General features: G+C 36.3%; 1 protein-coding gene across 1 annotated transcript in view; it reads right to left on the minus strand.

Annotated features, from left to right (window-relative positions):
- Positions 1–20,908, minus strand: part of LOC132560629 (dynein axonemal heavy chain 5-like) — a 60,585-nt gene that overhangs the window by 6,389 nt on the left and 33,288 nt on the right. Inside the window, exons 37-57 of the mRNA XM_060225292.1 lie at positions 20,345–20,575; positions 19,911–20,074; positions 13,272–13,394; positions 12,720–12,842; positions 11,256–11,325; positions 10,797–11,050; positions 10,336–10,489; positions 10,044–10,208; positions 9,583–9,809; positions 9,251–9,369; positions 8,240–8,688; positions 7,813–8,028; positions 7,008–7,145; positions 6,755–6,882; positions 4,397–4,565; positions 3,128–3,283; positions 2,467–2,805; positions 2,224–2,328; positions 1,350–1,603; positions 680–870; positions 43–486 (exon numbers count right to left, since the gene is read on the minus strand). Of these exons, the coding sequence (XP_060081275.1) occupies positions 43–486; positions 680–870; positions 1,350–1,603; positions 2,224–2,328; positions 2,467–2,805; positions 3,128–3,283; positions 4,397–4,565; positions 6,755–6,882; positions 7,008–7,145; positions 7,813–8,028; positions 8,240–8,688; positions 9,251–9,369; positions 9,583–9,809; positions 10,044–10,208; positions 10,336–10,489; positions 10,797–11,050; positions 11,256–11,325; positions 12,720–12,842; positions 13,272–13,394; positions 19,911–20,074; positions 20,345–20,575 (4,219 nt within the window). The remainder of the gene's footprint in view (positions 1–42; positions 487–679; positions 871–1,349; positions 1,604–2,223; positions 2,329–2,466; positions 2,806–3,127; positions 3,284–4,396; positions 4,566–6,754; positions 6,883–7,007; positions 7,146–7,812; positions 8,029–8,239; positions 8,689–9,250; positions 9,370–9,582; positions 9,810–10,043; positions 10,209–10,335; positions 10,490–10,796; positions 11,051–11,255; positions 11,326–12,719; positions 12,843–13,271; positions 13,395–19,910; positions 20,075–20,344; positions 20,576–20,908) is intronic.

Below are 20,908 nucleotides of genomic sequence, written 5' to 3' on the forward strand. Positions count from 1 at the left end.
GCTGTTTATGGTTGACTGGGGTTACATGTCTGTCTGTCCTACCTATTTTGTTTTTCTTTGCTAGGGCCTCGATGAGAGTGGTAGGATCTGACCCCATGGACAGCAGACAGACCAGAGGTGATCTACTGGTGCTTTCCATCCACATCTTCTCAAGGTCAAGGATAACACCTTCAGCATACTTGTCACCAAGTGTGTCAGCAATGTACTTCCGTGCCTGAGCCATGGTACGATCTGGGCACCAGGAGCGCACCAGAAGCAGACGTCTGAACACATCAAGTGTGTTGTTATAGCCATCAGGAATGACTTCTTCCTCAGGAGCGTCCTTGTCAAACCAATGGCGCCACTGTTTCTCATTCCTGGTTACCTGCTCCAGGATACCCGAGAACTGATGGAGGTTACTTAGCTCCACAAGGTTAAGCCAGGTGAGGTCAACCACCCACCTGTGTGGCTTGGGCGTGACCACGTTCATATCCAGGGAAGCACCACCTGAATAAATGATAGAATTATATCTAATTATTTGATTAAATAAGACACAACCACAAGTTATTTCTATTACTTTAATACCATCCAAGCAATTGTTTTTTATTCAATGCAAGTTACATTGTATGAGACATATAAAAACTAGAAAATGTCTGTAAGAATAAAAATTTTTTTGCATTTCACGAAGATGTTGACTAACCTTTGATGAGGGTGAGGAATTCTTCATGTTTGATTTTGCCAGCAGCCAAATCAATCTTAAGTGCAAGCAACAGTGTAAAAGTGTTCTTGTCGGTTTCGTACAGGCCACGGGAGGCATATTTAAACACCTCAAATGTCATGTATTCAATGATGTTGGTGATACGCTTCTGTGTGATGGGAGACTTCTGGGACCTGGAAAAAGGAATGGAGATCAGATAATGTTTGCTCATATAAAAAATTCCAGCTTATCTATAATATCTTTATACCTCTCAAACTGCATCTGATTTAATGTTTGAAACCTCAACTACCCAACTTTAAACCAACTGAGGTCAGTCACCTGTCTAGTGCTGAATATAACTGATTTCCAGAACCTCAACCTAATCAATCTTACCTACATAGGAACAGCACATTGATATCATAACTTCTTGTATCTGATTTTTGACAATTTCTAGTGTTTGACCTTTGACAAATCCTATTGTTTGACCTTTGACAATTCCTAGTTTTTGATCTTTGACAATTTGTATCTGACTTTTGTCTCATTTCCTGACCTCAAAATTTGTTTCTTTTCAAGACCATCAGTTTGTCTCTTTATCTGACCCCTAAATCTGCCTCTTTACCATGACCCCAAATTCTGTCTCTTCACCTTTACCCAAGTTGACAGCACTACTCACCTGGCCATTGAGAGGTCAAACAGGTGCAGGAACTGTTTGAGAGATGTCTGATACATGCAGTTCACCAGTCCCATCTCCACAATGAGGAAATATAGAATGGAGCCACGAGCAGCTACCGGACGGAACTCTTCACGAGCAGCGGTGATTTTGATCTCTGTCTCAGCTGCTGTCTGAAGCTTCTGACTGACCTCGATGGAGGTTGTCTTGGTTACGTGCAACACATTGATCAAATCCTCATCATCCACCAGGGATCCCTATAAGACATAGTTACACATTAACCTCTGTAGATTTGTACAATGTATAGCAGTTTATTCTTTATTGAAAATTCTGTTAACCTGTCGGGATATATTAACTCATCATCCACAAGTTTTCAAGGCTGCAGGGATAAACAAAATATCAACATTTATTTCAGCCCATGACTGACACAGAGCTGTGACATCTGTTATGACATTGATATTGATATACACAAAATTTGTGTGACCTTGACACCAAGTTGCTACTGCGACTGATATGAATTTGTGACCTTAACACTGAGTTGCTACTTTGACTGGTATGTAGTTGTGACCTCGACACTGAGTTGCTACTTTGACTGGTATGTATTTGTGACCTTGACACTGAGTTGCTACTTTGACTGGTATGTATTTGTGACCTTGACACTGAGTTGCTACTTTGACTGGTATGTATTTGTGACCTTGACACTGAGTTGCTACTTTAACTGGTATGAATTTGTGACCTTGACACTGAGTTGCTACTTTGACTGGTATATATTTGTGACCTTGACACTGAACTGTGAACTTGACATAAAGTGGAGTACTTGACATTCAGTTGTGACCTTAACAATTATATATAACCATGACATTTGAACTTGACTGACCTTGGTACTTGTAAGTCTAAAGAGGAGATTGTCTTCCAGTTCCTTCATCTTTTTCTTGTTTGCCTGTACGTCCTCCATCAGCTTCACTCTCTCAGACTCTAACTCCTACAGAAAAAAAAACACAGGCTTATAATTCAGTACTACAAAACTCATTTAGTTAATGTTCAATGAATTATCAAGAACCAAATCATAAAAACTTCTAACATAAACCAATTTTGGAGTCATCAATTGTGTTTAACTCACAGCCTTCTCTGTTAGAATGACACGTCCAAGCAACTGATCTTCCAGTCCCTTCATTGTAACAGTGAAGTCAATGATGGAGGACCGAGCAGAGACCTCTGGTGTGTAAGAGGGGTTGCCCAGCTTTGTTGTGAGGTACAGAGTGAAGCCCTTCATGATGTCACACTCCTTGTCACCAACCTTCACCTTCAAAGTTGACCCAACTTTGATGAAATTCTTCTCAAGCACATTGTCCAGGGCAGGGTCAAGGTCCTCTCCAATGTCTTCAATCAGAAGAGGTCGTCCCAAGGACATTGAGTCTTCAAGATGGGTACGGAAATACTTGTGGTTGAGTGCAGTGATCTGTAAAGAACCATACAGTAGTGTATTACAAATGGTTTTACACCAAGACTCTGATATTTCAGGCAATAACCTTTCTTAAAGACAATGTAAAGAAAATGGAATTTTTCAAAAGAAAACTAAGAAATACTTATTTAGCTTTAATTTACTGAAATTGAATTCAAACAGTATAATTTTTTAAGTACACAACTGTACAGTGACTGAATCTTGCATTCTTTTCTACTGCTTCCCAGCTTTATCATAATTTTTTCTTGGTCTTAATATTTCATGAGCCTAAATGGCCTTACTCCACATCAGCTGTAAATCACAAACACCACAAACTGACCTGGAGCTCGTTCTTGCCCTCACGAGATTTGATCCAGTTTTTGCCCTGGCCCTGGGGATCTATCAGTAGAGGATAGCGAGCTGCTTTTGTTACGATGATACCGTTTTGTGTTGATAATTCATCATTGGGCAGGCCTTGTAAGTTCCATTCTCCAACCTGTCAAATTGATATATAGTTAATCATCAGAATTTATACATACTGAAATTATGAAATCTTCCAGTCCCTTCATTGTAACGGTGAAGTCAATGATGGAGGACCGAGCAGAGACCTCTGGTGTGTAAGAGGGGTTGCCCAGCTTTGTTGTGAGGTACAGAGTGAAGCCCTTCATGATGTCACACTCCTTGTCACCAACCTTCACCTTTAAAGTTGACCCAACTTTGATGAAATTCTTCTCAAGCACATTATTATGAATCAGGGAATCAGATTTCATTGATGTGTCATACTCTCTGTGTAAACATGTCAATGATATTGATGTGTCACACTCTCTGTGTAACCTTGTCTATGACATTGATGTGTCACACTCTCTGTGTGAACATGTCTATGACATTGATGTGTCATACTGTGGTGGGGTTTGTAAACATGTCTATGACACTGATGTGTCAAACTCTCTGTGTAAACATGTCTATGACATTGATGTGTCACACTCTTTGTGTAAACATGTCTATGGCATAGATGTGTCATACTTACTGTGGTGGGGTCTGTAAGCATATATATGACATTGATGTGTCATACTCTCTGTGTAAACATGTCTATGACATTGATGTGTCATACTCTCTGTGTAAACATGTCTATGACATAGATGTGTCACACTCTCTGTGTAAACATGTCTATGACATTGATGTGTCATACTCTCTGTGTGAACATGTCTATGACATTGATGTGTCATACTGTGGTGGGGTTTGTAAACATGTCTATGACACTGATGTGTCAAACTCTCTGTGTAAACATGTCTATGACATTGATGTGTCACACTCTTTGTGTAAACATGTCTATGGCATAGATGTGTCATACTTACTGTGGTGGGGTCTGTAAGCATGTATATGACATTGATGTGTCATACTCTCTGTGTATACATGTCTATGACATTGATGTGTCATACTCTCTGTGTAAACAAGTCTATGACATAGATGTGTCACACTCTCTGTGTAAACATGTCTATGACATAGATGTGTCATACTTACTGTGGTGGGGTCTGTAAGCATGTATATGACATTTATGTGTCACACTCTCTGTGTAAACATGTCTATGTCATTGATGTGTCATACTTACTGTGGTGGGGTCTGTAAGCATGTCTATGACATTGAGGTTAAGAGTGAATGGGATTTTTCTTGTCTTCAGTTCCTTGAACCAGTTTTTGTTGAGGACCAGACGGTAATCTTGGTTGAATGGTCCAGAGTATGACAGGAAGGCAGTACATACGAGGACATCTCCGACAAGTCTGCAATTCAACAACATGAGATATATACCTGTACTAGTGAAATAGAACAAAGTTATAACCACCCACATAACAGCTGTGTTGTCTAGGTTATAACCACCCACATAACAGCTGGGTTGTCAAGGTTATAACCACCCACATAACAGCTGGGTTGTCTAGGTTATAACCACCCACATAACAGCTGGGTTGTCTAAGTTATAACCACCCACATAACAGCTGGGTTGTCAGGGTTATAACCACCCACAAAACAGCTGGGTTGTCTAGGTTATAACCACCCACATAACAGCTGGGTTGTCTAGGTTATAACCACCCACATAACAGCTGGGTTGTCTAGGTTATAACCACCCACATAACAGCTGGGTTGTCTAGGTTATAACCACCCACAAAACAGCTGGGTTGTCTAGGTTATAACCACCCACATAACAGCTGGGTTGTCTAGGTTATAACCACCCACAAAACAGCTGTTATGTTATTTCTCTAGGTGTGCATTCCAGTGATAAAGATCATTATACAAGACACATTCATACAGTAGGTTATAGAGGTTCTTGAATTTTCAACGGTCAAAAGACTTTTTTGAAATTTAAAAAATACTTTCCACATTTGTTATGGTATAAAGAACTGATTTGCATATTTAACTGCATAAAATCAAAGTTCCTACAATTAGAATGAATTTCCCATAATTTGAGGAAGTCATGTTAAAGACATAGGTGAGAGATTTCAAGAACAAAAATCATAGCAACCTAGATCTTGACAAACATGTGATCAAGGTCAAATTACATACATATCTGTGATCAAGTTCAAATGACATACATATTCGTGATCAAGGTCAAATGACATACATATCTGTGATCAAGGTCAAATTACATACATATCTGTGATCAAGGTCAAATTACATACATATCTGTGATCAAGTTCAAATGACATACATATTCGTGATCAAGGTCAAATGACATACATATCTGTGATCAAGGTCAAATGACATACATATCTGTGATCAAGGTCAAATTACATACATATCTGTGATCAAGGTCAAATTACATACATATCTGTGATCAAGGTCAAATTACATACACATCTGTAATCAAGGTCAAATGACCTACATATCTGTGATCAAGGTCAAATGACATACACATCTGTGATCAAGGTCAAATGACATACATATCTGTGATCAAGGTCAAATGACATACATATCTGTAATCAAGGTCAAATGACATACATATCTGTAATCAAGGTCAAATGACATACACATCTGTGATCAAGGTCAAATAACATACACATCTGTGATCAAGGTCAAATAACATACATATTTGTGATCAAGGTCAAATGACATACATATCTGTAATCAAGGTCAAATAACATACATATCTGTGATCAAGGTCAAATGACATACATATCTGTAATCAAAGTCAAATGACATACATATCTGTGATCAAGGTCAAATAACATACATATCTGTGATCAAGGTCAAATGACATAGCATCTGTAACCTAGATCAAATGACAAATATACATAAATGAAGTCAGATTACAAGTAATAATCCACATGCATAGTGTCTATAGGCATGAACAGGCAACCAGATGTGATTATTTCAACAAAATATTGTGAAAGGCTGGATGAGAATGATGAACAATACTTGATACTGTACCCAGCAACAGAGCTATAGAGAAAGTTGAGGTTAGAAAATGACTGATCAATGTTACCAGGGTTTATCATATTATTTTTCCAAACGTACATGGACACAACAGAGATCTGGAAAAGAACTGTAAATATCCTTCATGTGCCTAAATTTACAATAAATAATAAATATTTAGTTTGGTCACACAGAACTGCTCCCTACAAAGAGTGTCCTAAATATGTCTATGTCATTGAAATCACTGAAAATAAATTAAACAAAACGGGAAAAAGAATAGTAAAGCAAGGATATGTTAATTTGGGTCACTTTTCATTTTTTACTGAATGCTTACAGTATTTAATCATGCTAACAGGTCCCCTTTGACAAATAAAGTTTCATCACAATCTACAGAATAAGATGATCTATATGAAATAAAGAAAGAACACCAATGATAATCATACAACACAAACTACATGTTATCAATGTGAAAAACTACTTACAATCAGCTAAAACATAATCAAGAGTTGTCTGCCCTCTAACTTACATTACCTATCACTGATTTAGAGTTGTCTATCCTTACCTGCCAATTTGTGCCTTGAATTCCTGACTCTGTTCTGTCCATCTCTTCCTCTCTCCTGCCAGACCATTGATCAGTTCTGTGGCTGCGTTCATCTTTCTACGACACGTCTCGGCATCATCCACCAGTTTCTATTGTAAACCATATTTAGCATAATTAGGAATACTTAGACTGACCATGTGCAAACCTTAAAAGTTCATGTTTTACTGATATAGAAGCAAAGTTCCAGGACTGGTAAAGTCAGTATATGGTTTACCTGTTTTTCCCTCATAGCTGCATCATACATGGCCATCACTTCAGCCAGTTCAGCCTCCTTCTCATCCAGCTGGGCTTGAGCAGTGTTGAGGTCTCCCATAGCAACATTTAACTTGGCCTCCTGGATAGCTAAATTAGCCTACAATCAAGAGAAACAAAAGAATTAATCACAGGCAGATAAAGATTATTCTGTATCTAATTTTTATTCTCTGAGTTTTAATCACATGACCAACAGTTACTTCATCATGTAAGCTTTGCCTTGATAATGTCCTCTTAGTAACTAGCCACTTGCATGTGTTAAATATACTTCTTTGATAACAGACTTCAAGACCTATTTTTTATGTCCACAAATAAGCAGGTACCAGCAGAATACACTAAGTCTATAGGATTTTTACAATGAATTGTTCTCAGAGCAGCAACATGAAGAACATACAGAATGTATAGCAAATGGTTCTTTCCCTGACATAAAGCTGAACTTTTATCTTTACAAGGCAAAATCATTCACCATTAACAAAAACTTGAGATATCACTGAGTAAAGTATGTGTGAAAAGGGGTAACATATGACCTTATAGAGAGTCAGATATGACCTTTAATATTGGCATTAGTAACATGTGACCTTCAGTAAGAAGTAACATATGAACTTCAGAAGAGAGTACCATGTTTGACCTTTAATATCATTAAGAAGTAATATATGACCTTTAGAAGAAAGTAACAGATATGACCTTTTGAAAGAATTCACATACGACCTTCAGTAGGAAGAAATATATGTCCTTCAGGAAGATAAAACCATGTTGGACACACCTACCTTGAGTGGAAGAACTTCTTTGTTGATGGCAAAGAAAGAAGCCATGGCAAAGGTCCAGGAGCAAAGACCAGCAACATTACCACAAACCCTCTTAGCTGTCTCAAAATTGTAGTCTTCCATTTGTAAGTAAGGCTGCATTAGCTCTATAACCTCATCGTTTATCTTGTCTTTCTCAAAGTTAACAAGAGTCTGGAGGAAGTTAGTACCTGACATCAGCTGAAACACAAGTCATTATAGATTACATAACTAGTTCTCAATAGTTTAGCACAATATGACATCATAGTTATATTAATTACCCATAATTTGGCACTGTATAGCATCACTATATCATGATGTCTGACTTTCCGAATCAGGATTTTAACTGCCAATATTGGTGAGCTTGCATATCAGGAAACAAATAAAACAATCATCAGTGAATCTCACTAACCTTGAGTGATTCACTCCAGGATGGTTTGGCACAAATTCTCTCTGGATCCATTTCTACAGTATTGATACGTTTCTGAAAGAGAAGCAGTACGTTGTCCATAATCCTCATAATGAGATGAGGAGGTTTGCCAAGCTTCCTCACAGTGGCAATATCTGCTGGTTTGATAGTGTTCAAAGCAGCTTCTGCTTCCTCTAGGGCAGGCCGAGCTTTCTCTAGTTTCTCTTCAGCAATTGCCTTGTCCTGCTCAATGGCATCTACAATAGCTTGTGCCTTATCCTTGACTTTTTTCACCTGTGCCTTGACCTTCTCAGCTGCCTGAGCCTTGACTGTCACTGTTGCCAACACTTTATCAGCCTTCTCAGAGGCAATAGCGAGTTCTTTCTCCTTGACCGCCAGCTCCTCACTGAGCTGTGCCACCTGCTGTGAGGCCTCGATCAGTTTCTCTAGACCTGGTAATGGGAAATATAAGTGTTTTGAAATCTGATCTATAATCATAGCCAATTCTATCTGTTTCATTATATCAACTTTATTTCAACTTTGTTACACTCGGGGAGAAAACACAAAACTTCTTACTCAATAACTAGTAGTGGGTTTATTACAGGACAATGACGAGTCCTATAAATCAATCAAAATGTGTTAGACAGCTCAGGTGCACAAAACTTAATTGGTTAGTGATTGTTGGTGCTTAACTGCGTACCATATTTATCCATTGATACGCCCAGGCCTGGAAATGTGATTAGCCAACTTACATTTATCGGAATTTCAGTAGAAATGCTATATCATTGTCCTGTGATAAGTCCAACCCTACTTTAAGTCAAGGGTAACATAGAGGTCACCTGGGTTTATTGCAGGATAAATACAGTAAATATTGCTCAAGAAATCCTAAAAGGTGGTGGACAATTCTAGTAAAAAATTCTTCAAAAAATAATTCATTTCATCACTGATTTCAAGTAACAGTAATTACGTCTTTGTAAACTGTAAATAATGATATATTGAAAATATGTAATGTACCTGTGTTCATCCTGTCGGCCAGTTCCCCAATCTCATTACGCTGGTCTGTGTAGATAGTTTTGTAACCATTGATGAAAGACAGGTAAGATTTTGGAGTGACATGAGTGGAACGTCGATACCTACAATGAAATACAACTCAGTTAAATCTATCTCAGTAACTACTGGTACAAACACAGATAAGGTTTCAGGGGCACACAAGTGGAGTTTCAATACCTAAAACATAATACCACTTCGTAAATCATCTTCATTAAATACAGAAACAAACACATCTAAGATTTCACGGGGCCAGGAGTGGAGTTTCAATACCTTACACAATCAATGTGAAGACTTACTTCTGAAAGTAACTGGCACAGCTTTCTGCCACACCATCATGTATAATTCCCATACACTGAATGATCTGTTTCTTCACTTCTGGTGTACATTCGATCTTAAACTCTGCCAAGAAGTGGTCAGCCACAGAGATAAGAGCATCTCTTGGCCAACGTTGGAACCAGTCCATGGTACAGCCAGAGATCAACCCAGGAAATTTCAGCGAGCGTGCCCGGAACTTTTCTCCGACCTGAAACAGCAGTCGTGTTTGAAAATCAGTTTTGTTTTTTTATTCAGAAATGTTACCTTTTGTGTCAAAAGAAATAATTCAAAATGCTGCCTCATAATCGGTTAATACAATCAATAACATTGCCAACTGGACTTTATATATTTATAACCAGCTAGGCAAGCTGTTGTAATTATTCTACAAAATCATGATGCTTTCCTTACTGACGCATTAATAATGCTTGTTCCTATGACTTACTGGTGAGAAGCAGAGAACGACATGAAGGTTCATGCGCACACGCATCAAATAGTACTCATACAGGTTCTCGTTACTGGGTGGACGTCGCGGGAATTCTTTCTTCATAATCGGGATCAATTCTCCCATAATCTCATCCATTTCATCACGAGCAAACAGGTTGGCCACCTACCGAAAAACAAGGCAATGTGATTTCTACATCAATTTTACTGTCATTGTCATTTTTAAAAGCATCAAACATCACGTAAAAACATTTAAAACATATCATAATGGTTCTAGATATAGGAGTACTGACCACACCAGAGGACAGGACATTGTTGAGATATTCCAGGAAGCCCTCATCCTTGATCTCCTGGTCTGTGAAGATGAAGGTTATACCTTTGCCCTGGGCACCTGCAGTACGGTACAGGTACTTGAGATCTTCCAGAAGGTTGGATACATTGTATGACCTAAAACAGATTGTTCAAATGTTACCAAAGTATGTTTTATGTATCTCAAACAATTTTGTGAAGAATTTCATACCAACACTGCTGTTTTTCAAATTATTTTGTGACAATTTTTTCTGAAAAGCAAGTTGATACTTAGCATAGACTTTTCAATCTTTTTCCTTGACAGGTTGGAAATATGAGGATATTAAGAGTACCCTGTCTGACCTTGTGAGGAGAGTTTTGTCTTTGAAAATGTCTAAAGTCTGGTCTTAGAATCAGAGAATGTAACTATCTAGTTCATGCTGTAGTCTACAGAGAGAGATCTTACCGAGTCAAAGTGATTTGGAATGTCTTGTACCCAGCGATGAATGAGGCGAGTCTGGTTAGAGATTGTTTCCCTGATCCACCTACACCTACGAGTAGGGCATGTCCACGCGGGGTACGGATGATACGAGATACCTTCACCAAGTGGGTCATTGCATCCTTAAAGAACACCAAGTCCATTCCTGAACCTCGAATTCCTTCATTATACTGTGCCAAGAACATCTGGAGGCGCTCCTCTAACTGTTCAAAACTCTCAATCTGAAACAATAAATATGGAGCTAGGTAATGCTTTAAGAACAGATAATCAGAACTTAACAAGCATAATATTATACAGTTCAGTGCTTGCTGTTTTTAAAGGATTTACACAGTTATAAAACAATGGGAAACCCTGAAGAGGTACCCATGATTAAAAAGATATGAGTTGCCTCTCAAAGATACAAGTGTCCATTACAAAGTGTCTCACCGCTTCATAAATCTTTGGGGCCTCAAAGTCGGCATCATCAGGTTCATCTCCTGTGGCTTCTGCTGCATCTCTGGAGTAACAATGTCACCATGACAACAACATCTACGAAACCTCAGTCATGTTAACTAGTTTATTTCCATCAATCAATTATTTCAGCTATTGCAATGATGTTCTAATTAGGAATGATCAAGATTTGATTCTTTATATTAATTAATGTTAATGTCAAATAATGTATTTTACTATCAAAAACACATATAACTATGATGCACAAACCCCGTTCCATTTTACCAATCAAAAAAATTTTAAACAAAGATTTATATTTATCATTTTAATACGAAACTAATAACAACATGTATTGTGATCAAGGGAGACAATCAATATTTAATTTACATGCAATAGAGGTTACACATAATTACACAATTACACATGGGGAATTTTATGAATAAATCAGTGACAATTTAACTACTGAAGGCAGTCAAACACAGAAAAGACATTACTAGAAATTTTCCATGTAATAGCAGAATATAACAGTATTTTTTACAGTAGATTAGGTACTCAATCTTATCTTTATTTTGTGACCTTTTGATGACCTTTGGTTCAGGTCCTTGGGGATTTAGAACCAGTTATCCCAATTTCTCAATCATTATTTACAGTGAAAAGAACCAAAGAAAATGTGATTATGTGATCTGTTTTTTTCTGAAACGGGATGAATTAGTTGTAATAGCTGAAATTTACTGTTAAAGTTAATACACATAGAGGAATGATGTTAGACAAAACGATCTCTTATGTATAATTGTATCTCCATGTCAGCGTTAGATATTCCTATCTGTCTTTGATCTCAGCATAACACTTAGTGAAATGGTGTTCATTTATAAATTTATGCTGTAACACAAGTGTTTTAAAGATTCCACTCCATATCTGGTCAAATGAAAAGCAGGCTAAAAGCCAGACCTGTGATTCTTATTACAGATGATGTTTGGTGCTCAGAAGCCAAATTGTTGTTTTTTTTCTTTTTTCATCGATCATTTCGAGGTTTTTTGGGCTTTATTTTTTAACAATTTCTTTCTTAATGCTCTAATATCTTATAACAAAGAGGTCAACTTCTACTGTTGACAAAGCTTCTACATATATACAAGGGTGATGCATCTAATTGTACAAATCAAGCTCACATCTAAAAAAAACAAAAAATAACGATAAATCGCACCCTAGTTTCACTTCTGATACAGTTTATACAGAAGGAATCTGGACATCTGTTGAACAAGCATTTCCTTACAATTTATCTTTATCACAGATAAACTAAATGTTTCATTAATATTGACATAATCTACAATTTGGCCCTTTGTCTTCTTCTTGTGTTGTTTTCCAGTTTTTGAGATAACTGATGTTTTATAGCCTGAATTTTTCATCTAATCTGATCTCCTTTTTTCACTTGACTTTCTGAAACATTGTATTCCCATACAATACCTCATAAAATCCATGAAGTATGGCGTTGTTTTCGTAGTTTCTAGATATTCTTCCCCGAGATCCTCACCGATGATTCGTTGTATAGTTTTTTCGAACCAATGATAGTCATCCATAAGGACAAACCTGTTTCCGGGTTAAAATTAGTGAGGGATACGGTTATCAGGAAAATCAAATGATGTAAAAAGTGCAGACAACACTTCTAAAATGGCTAACCATACAAGACTTTCATGACCATTTAAAAGATCTTGTCAATTTTTTCAGATAAAAAAAAACGTTTGTTTCCTGCAAAAATTACATTTTTCAACTGCTTTATCTCTCTGAAAGCACAAAAGCACTTTGAAAGTCTTGTTAAGTTTCCATTTTAGAAGATGCTGATAATCTTGTGTGCAGTATGAGGGAAAAAAAGACAAAACAGATGGGAGACAGCAAGGAAGGATAATAAGCCAAAAAAGAACAAAGCAAAACATAAAAACCAACTGAGTGCAGACCTCCACAACTAAGGTGTCACCATGGCGACGGCCATGAACCAATCAGATTGGCTCTAAACTGTACCTTAGAAAGTCAACAAAATAGTGAGTTGGATCGATACATGTTCCATAAGCTTCGCCGAGCTCTTCACTGACCACTCGACCCATTGTTTTGGTAAACCAGTTGAAGTCATCTACTCCCGTAAACCTAAAGTGGACGACATGCTTGTAGAACATACATACACAAAAGTATAAGCTGCCAAGACAAAACACATATGTATATTAAGCATTATATATATGAGTATACTAATACAGTATTCACAACACACAGATTTGAAATGTCTTCAGTAGATCTTACTTCTGTACCGGGTCAAGGTCATCATGAATGGTTATCTTGAATCTAACGTAAAGTGATTTTTATTTGTGAGATCCACAGGATTTAACCGCTGATGACCGTTATTGACCCAATACAATGCACCATGATAGATGCTGACTTTATTTCCTGATTAGAACTTTGAACACAGTATATCTAAACTTTATAGATTAGACTTATTTAAAAGACAAATCCAACTACAAAATTTCTCGGCTTTTTTCATTTTTTTTTTTTTCGGTTTCTTTTTTCATTAGCCATGTTTTGATCATCATTTACATCAGTAATGTAATTTTAACATCTTCATGTTTCTGGTCGGAGACATGTTAACGTGTTTGTGTAAATCAAGAGAAAGGGCAAGAGACATTTGGAATACTCAATCACGGGTCGATAGAAAGTAAGAGAGTAAAGATAAATATTGTTTAAGACATTTTGTTTCAATAAGATATACTGAAGACATTTGTCTCTCGTGAGCTTGTTTATTATGTCACATGCAATAAGGTTTAAAATGAGAAGTCCAAAAGCTTTGTTAACCAGACCATAGGATAGCAGGTCTTTTGACAAAACATTTGGTTCTCTCACCTCACTAGTCCATCAGGTACAGTACATGCAAATCTGTCACTGATTTTGATATCCAACAATCATTCAGTTTTACAAACATATTTGACATCCATTGAAATGCAAATAAATGTCTTCTTTTCATATTAAATTCAACTTCATTTGCACTATCTTACAGACATCTGTTTTCATCTTACATTGCAAAATTTGGCCTGAATCTTATATTACCATATTTGGCCTGAATCTTATATTACCATATTTGGCTTGAATGTTCATAACCACATTTGGTCTTTAATTTTCTTAACTTGGCCGAAAGTTTCTATTACCATATCATCAGAAAGCACCATCCTTATTTTTCATCTCTTTTTGGGTCAAAATTTGAATTATTTCACCTGAACAAATACATTGATTTGGATATTCTTTAGAGTTTCAGAAAATTTTGAAATTATTCTAGCATCTTTACTTCTTCTTCAACAATGAAATTACTAGCATGTGATATCACATACATTACCCAGTTATAACAGGCCAATTTTTCATGGTTAATTATTGGTTGATCAAACTTGTGTACAACTGAATAAAAGTTGATAGAAGAAATTCAGACTAGCTAGTGCTAAGAAAGGCTAGTATGAAGTAAATTTTCAGACACAAAATCAGATTTGAACAATTAAATATTTAAACATGAGCTAATTAATACATGCTTTCACACAAAAACATATTTTTTTTATATGGGTAAAATTCTTCACAGCACACATTACACCAATACAAGAGATTAAATTCCAAATATATTTTAAGTAAATGTTAGGAAAACCAATGTACAAATATAATTTAGTTTGACCTAAATTCTGTAGCTACAACATTTCAATCCTGCGATAAGTCCCAGGTCATTGAAATAATACTTGCTGATAATACTACTGAAAAGCAATAAATATTCCTTGGCTTATTGTCAGGTATAGGCTTATTGCCAGGCATATGTTTATTGTCATATATAGGCTTATTGCCAGGTATAGGCTTATTGCCAGGTATAGGCTAATTGTCATATATAGGCTTATTGCCAGGTATAGGCTTATTGTCAGGTACAGGCTTATTGTCAGATATAGGCTTATTGCCAGGTATAGGCTAATTGTCAGATATAGGTTTATTGCCAGGTATAGGCTAATTGTCATATATAGGCTTATTGCAAGGTATAGGCTAATTGCCAGGTATAGGTTTATTGTCAGGTACAGACTTATTGTCATATATGGGCTTATTGCCAGGTATAGGCTTATTGCCAGGTATAGGCTAATTGTCATATATATGCTTATTGCCAGGTATAGGCTTATTGCCAGGTATAGGCTTATTGTCAGATATAGGCTTATTGCCAGGTATAGGCTTATTGCCAGGTATAGGCTTATTGTCAGGTATAGGCTTATTGCCAGGTATATGCTTATTGTCAGGTATATGCTTATTGTCAGGTATATGCTTATTGCCAGGTATAGGCTTATTGTCAGGTATAGGTTTATTGTCATGTTTAAGGCTTATTGCCAGACATAGGCTTATTGTCAGATATAGGCTTATTGTCAGACATAGGCTTATTGTCAGGTATAGGCTTATTGTCAGATATAGACTTATTGTCAGGTATAGGCTTATTGTCTGGTATAGGTTTATTGTCATGTTTAAGGTTTATTGCCAGACATAGGCTTATTGTCAGATATAGGCTTATTGTCAGGCATAGGCTTATCATCAGGTATAGGTTTATTGTCAGGTAGAGGCTTATTGTCAGGTATCGGCTAATTGTCATATATATGCTTATTGTCAGGTATAGGCTTATTGTCAGGTATAGCCTTATTGTCATGTATACAACACTGTTTTCTATTGTTTTCCCTGGTGTACATTAGAGTAGAAATATCCCGTTTTACTATCTACCCAGAACTGCTGCATTATCTGTTAGATTTTATATTTACAACAGGAAAGTAACAGCAGCCAAAATCAGGTTTGTATTATTTTGTCCAAATCTTCACCTTAGAAATGAAGAGAAAAAATGAAGGCATAACTTTGTTTTAAAGATAAATCCTGAATATTCATTGCAGAATAACTTATACCTAAACTGTTAATGGAAAAATGGACTCTTCTGATATAACAATAAGGTATCAAGTATATTTAGTTTTAGTTTTTAGGATTTTAATGAAGGAAGACAGACCCATGCATGTCTGTGTAGCTATGTAGACTAGAGCTACAAATTTCTACCAACCATCCCACTAGAATCCTGAACAAGACACCAACAAGCCATGCTATAGACATCTAAAACAGGTCTCTACAACTAGGAGTGTGTGCACAGAGAAAACATGGTGCATTCTGTATATCTATCTATAATGTGTGTCTATAGCTTTTGTGTGGAAAACTGAAGTGTGCACAGAGAAAACATGGTGCATTCTATATATCTATCTATAATGTGTGTCTGTAGCCTTTGTGTGGGAAACTGAAGTGTGCACAGAGAAAACATGGTGCATTCTATATATCTATCTATAATGTGTGTCTGTAGCCTTTGTGTGGGAAACTGAAGTGTGCACAGAGAAAACATGGTGTCAGCTGCAGCATCAAACAATATAGTTTGTCTAAATCATTTGTGATAGACAGTTTCAAGATTTGATTATAGTTAACATGCCACTCCACACAAACACACATTAAACAAAACTCAGAGCATTAACGTATAATATTAATGGACCAATCACATGCTACATTCTCAAAAAGCGTCAACATGATCTTTGAAACTCTTGCTTCTTTTCACCTTTTACAGAATAACATGTAATTGATCTATTGCTAACACTTTGTCACTAAGACTCTTACACCTGATATATTGACATAATGTAACAACATAAAAAATAATTACATTGACTTTTATGAGGTTTTCTTGGAGCCAGTATTTGGGCCCATTCTCAAATGATATCATTTCATATTTAGGCCAAATTTCCCAAAGTTTGCAATTTGCTTCTGAAAATATCTTCCCAATTTACCAATTCATTTCTAACCAAACCAGTGAAAAAAATGATGTAGTAAGGATATACTAGATCTAGTATGGTGAGTTTAAATTTACAATTTCATCTGAGTTTTTCATGCAGAGTTTCAAAGAAATGACATGGCAAGAATGATTGATCCTTGTAATCTGTGTACATCAGAAGCATGCAAACAGGAGCAACAGTGTCGTCCAATGATTGGGTAAGATGTGGAACAGAAAGGAGCAACAGTGTCGCCCAATGATTGGGTAAGATGTGGAACAGAAAGGAGCAACAGTGTCGTTCAATGATTGGGTAAGATGTGGAACAGACAGGAGCAACAGTGTCGCCCAATGATTGGGTAAGATGTGGAACAGACAGGAGCAATAGTGTCGCCCAATGATTGGGTAAGATGTGGAACAGACAGGAGCAACAGTGTCGCCCAATGATTGGGTAAGATGTGGAACAGACAGGAGCAACAGTGTCGCCCAATGATTGGGTAAGATGTGGAACAGACAGGAGCAACAGTGTCGCCCAATGATTGGATAAGATGTGGAACAGACAGGAGCAACAGTGTCCCCCAATGATTGGGTAAGATGTGGAACAGACAGGAGCAACAGTGTCGTCCAATGCCTGGGTAAGATGTGGAACTGGCTAGACACATTGACCACTACATGGAACAGAATACAATGTTACAACAGTTGATCAATTACCTGTCACTAGACATCAACACACTATGTTATAGATGTGATATCCAGTATGTCTGACAAAACCTTTATCAAAAGACCACCTGTATGAATAGGCCACATTCAAAATCTCTCACTGCAGTTTCTACACTCATTTGATTTGTGAGAAACACATTACTTGTTAGCTTTTGAATTAATTAATTAGAGAATGAATACTCCAAAATATTGAACATTGACCTTTAAAATTAAGGTCAAAATCTGACCTAATTCTTCCACAAAAGGAAGGATTGGGAAGCAATGAACTGCAGTGACCTTGTGAAATGGCTTCCTGAATGTGATCTTTGTTTACAGATTATCTATTTGATATAGGACTTGGGATACATGATTGGACAGGTCAGGTAGCCACTACTACAACACATGTGACAGAAACAGACTAATTTCATCCACACAACAAACCATCTTCAACTAATAGACAAACTACAACAATGGTTAAGAGAAACAATAATTTGGACCGAATACAACAACATTTTGTACTAAATATGACAAAACTTTGAACCAACTCTAACAGGAACAGTCTTCTGCCATATAACCAGGAAAAACTAATCCATTCAAATACAAACAAGCATGTCACACATATAGCTGTACCATAAGAATGATAAGAAATGGAGACCAAGTATTTAAAAACAATTAAGAATGTCACATGACCAATATACCTTGGTACATATTAAGAACGTCACATGACCAATATACCTTGGTACATATTAAGAATGTCACATGACCAATATACCTTGGTACATATTGAGAACGTCACATGACCAATATTCCTTGGTACATATTAAGAACGTCACATGACCAATATACCTTGGTACATATTAAGAACGTCACATGACCAATATACCTTGGTACATATGAACAGCAATGACAACATTTTGAGCTGCTGATTTTCACCGTGCTGCCGTTTAGAACAATTCTTTTCTCAAAGGGCAAATGAAGGCAAAACCAAAACAGGCAAAAGTCCCATTACATAGAATAGCAATATCATTATTCAAGTAGACATATTTTCAGATAACAAGATATTCAAAAGATTTACAATGAAATTATCAACAAATACTGCATTTTACCTTTGATAAGCCCATACAAATTTCAATAACAATTCTCACCAGAGGTAACTAAGTAATGTAAATTCTATTAAACATTTGCTTGCCTTTTAATGCTGGCTTTTTTTTATTTACTTAAATTCGAAAGAAAATTTGCAACATTGTTCATTTCTTCAGCTCCAGAATTTTTTTCTGTTTTTACACTGGTTCTGTCGCCTTTGTTAGATTCTAAAGGGCATATGAAAATTATTCTTACTAAATTAGGACAGAGAAATCCATTGTTCAATATCACACTTACAGGGAAAGGCACAAGGACAAAACCACTTTAAAATTTGAATTTATGAACAACAACATAGTTCTAGAAAGGAAAATACACACTGGACCTGTTACTAAAATCAAAACAGGAAAAGGTTTAATACTAGGTATGGGCTAATCAGAGGACATACAGTCACAGTATAACTTTTATGTTTTCATAATGCTGAGTTATCTGCTCTCGTGAGCAGACATAAATTGTTATGTCCTTAGTTTGTGTGAGAAAATAACCCTGGTATGGTGTTTTCTCACACATTCATGACTTTATTCTCTTACAATGAATGACGTAACAATTGATACATGCTCATGAGAGTAAATAACTATGTAATATATAAAAAGGTTACCAAGTATTGAAGAGCATAAGATATTGGTAACCAGTATGTGCTATATCTGTCAGTAAAATCTTCATTTCTTTAAATCCTACTAGGATTAATAATTCTACTTCTTTCAATCATTAAGTGAAACACTTTTGAAAATAAACACAAATTTCTGTCACTGTCAAGAGAATCAAGTTTAGCTCATTTTCAAAATGCCCTACCTACGTTCTTATCTATGGCACAATACTTAACATTTCAAATCTTAAATTATCTTAAACAAGATTCCTCTAACATCATTATTAAATACACAATCTTCAAAGTTGTGTTTTTCATGTTCAGTCTGAGAGTAAATTTCTTTAAAACATAATCAATCATTAACTGCAATAAAAAAGTGAATTGTGATGCAATTGTTTACCTGTCAGCAATGACACGACAGCATTCATGTTTCCACAGATGAAGGACAGTCTCGGGGGTCTTAATCACCTGATCAATGGTGTTGATCATTCCCTGCCAGATCCTTGACAAATCTCTCAAGTTGAAGATGTAATGGAACTTAGCTGGTGTAGGTAACATCTTAATCTGAGTGAAAAAAAAATTTTAATTTCAGTTTCTAGTGAATTTCAAAGTAGTTATTCAAACTTCCTATCATAGCATTTAACATTGCCTTTACTGGTACATGCTTTACTCAGTATAAGTCAACTCTAAAAGACAAAAGGCAATACGAATATAGATATATATAAATAACTAAACATTTCAATACATTACAAACTGATAAACATGTAACTGATAAATACATTCATTTTGATTGTGATATTCTATCATGTAACAGATTGAAGATGTGTTTCTTACCTTTGTGAGTTGCCACAGGCGACGGGTGATGGGCACCAGTTTTTTCACGATGTCACGGACAGGTTCACTAAAGCCTCGTTCAGACACATAATGGCCACAGCCAATAACACTGAAGATTTTGTCGATGGACGAGTTGGAGGGCAGAGTACAGTTGATGATGACAAACTGTCGCTTTAGACGCTGGGGAATGTCATTACGACCTCCTCCAGGCTGGATCATGGCAGCCATGAACTACAAAAGGACAAAAAAAATCCTTCCGTTTATGACTTACAGTATTAGATATCTTCTCAATACACCTGTAACCATTCGCTCCACACAAAGAGAAAACTTTATCTTTATAAATATGTTGTGACAAAAAGCAGTAGAAAAGCAAACTTATTCCTGGTGATTTCAGATAAAAAGTTAAAACAAAATTGGCAAGGCAAACAAAAAAAAAAGATACAAAAAATGAATTGTATGGATTTTTTAACAAGAATCACAGATTCAAAAAAATTAAATTATGCCATATTAAAGGACTGCATGTTTTGTAAGTTTTGTAAAGACAAAATACTATCTAAAAAAATC

Source organism: Ylistrum balloti, unplaced genomic scaffold, assembly GCF_031769215.1.
Source record: "Ylistrum balloti isolate Yb309-2 unplaced genomic scaffold, AGI_CSIRO_Ybal_v1 Utg371088, whole genome shotgun sequence".
NCBI lineage: Eukaryota > Metazoa > Mollusca > Bivalvia > Pectinida > Pectinidae > Ylistrum > Ylistrum balloti.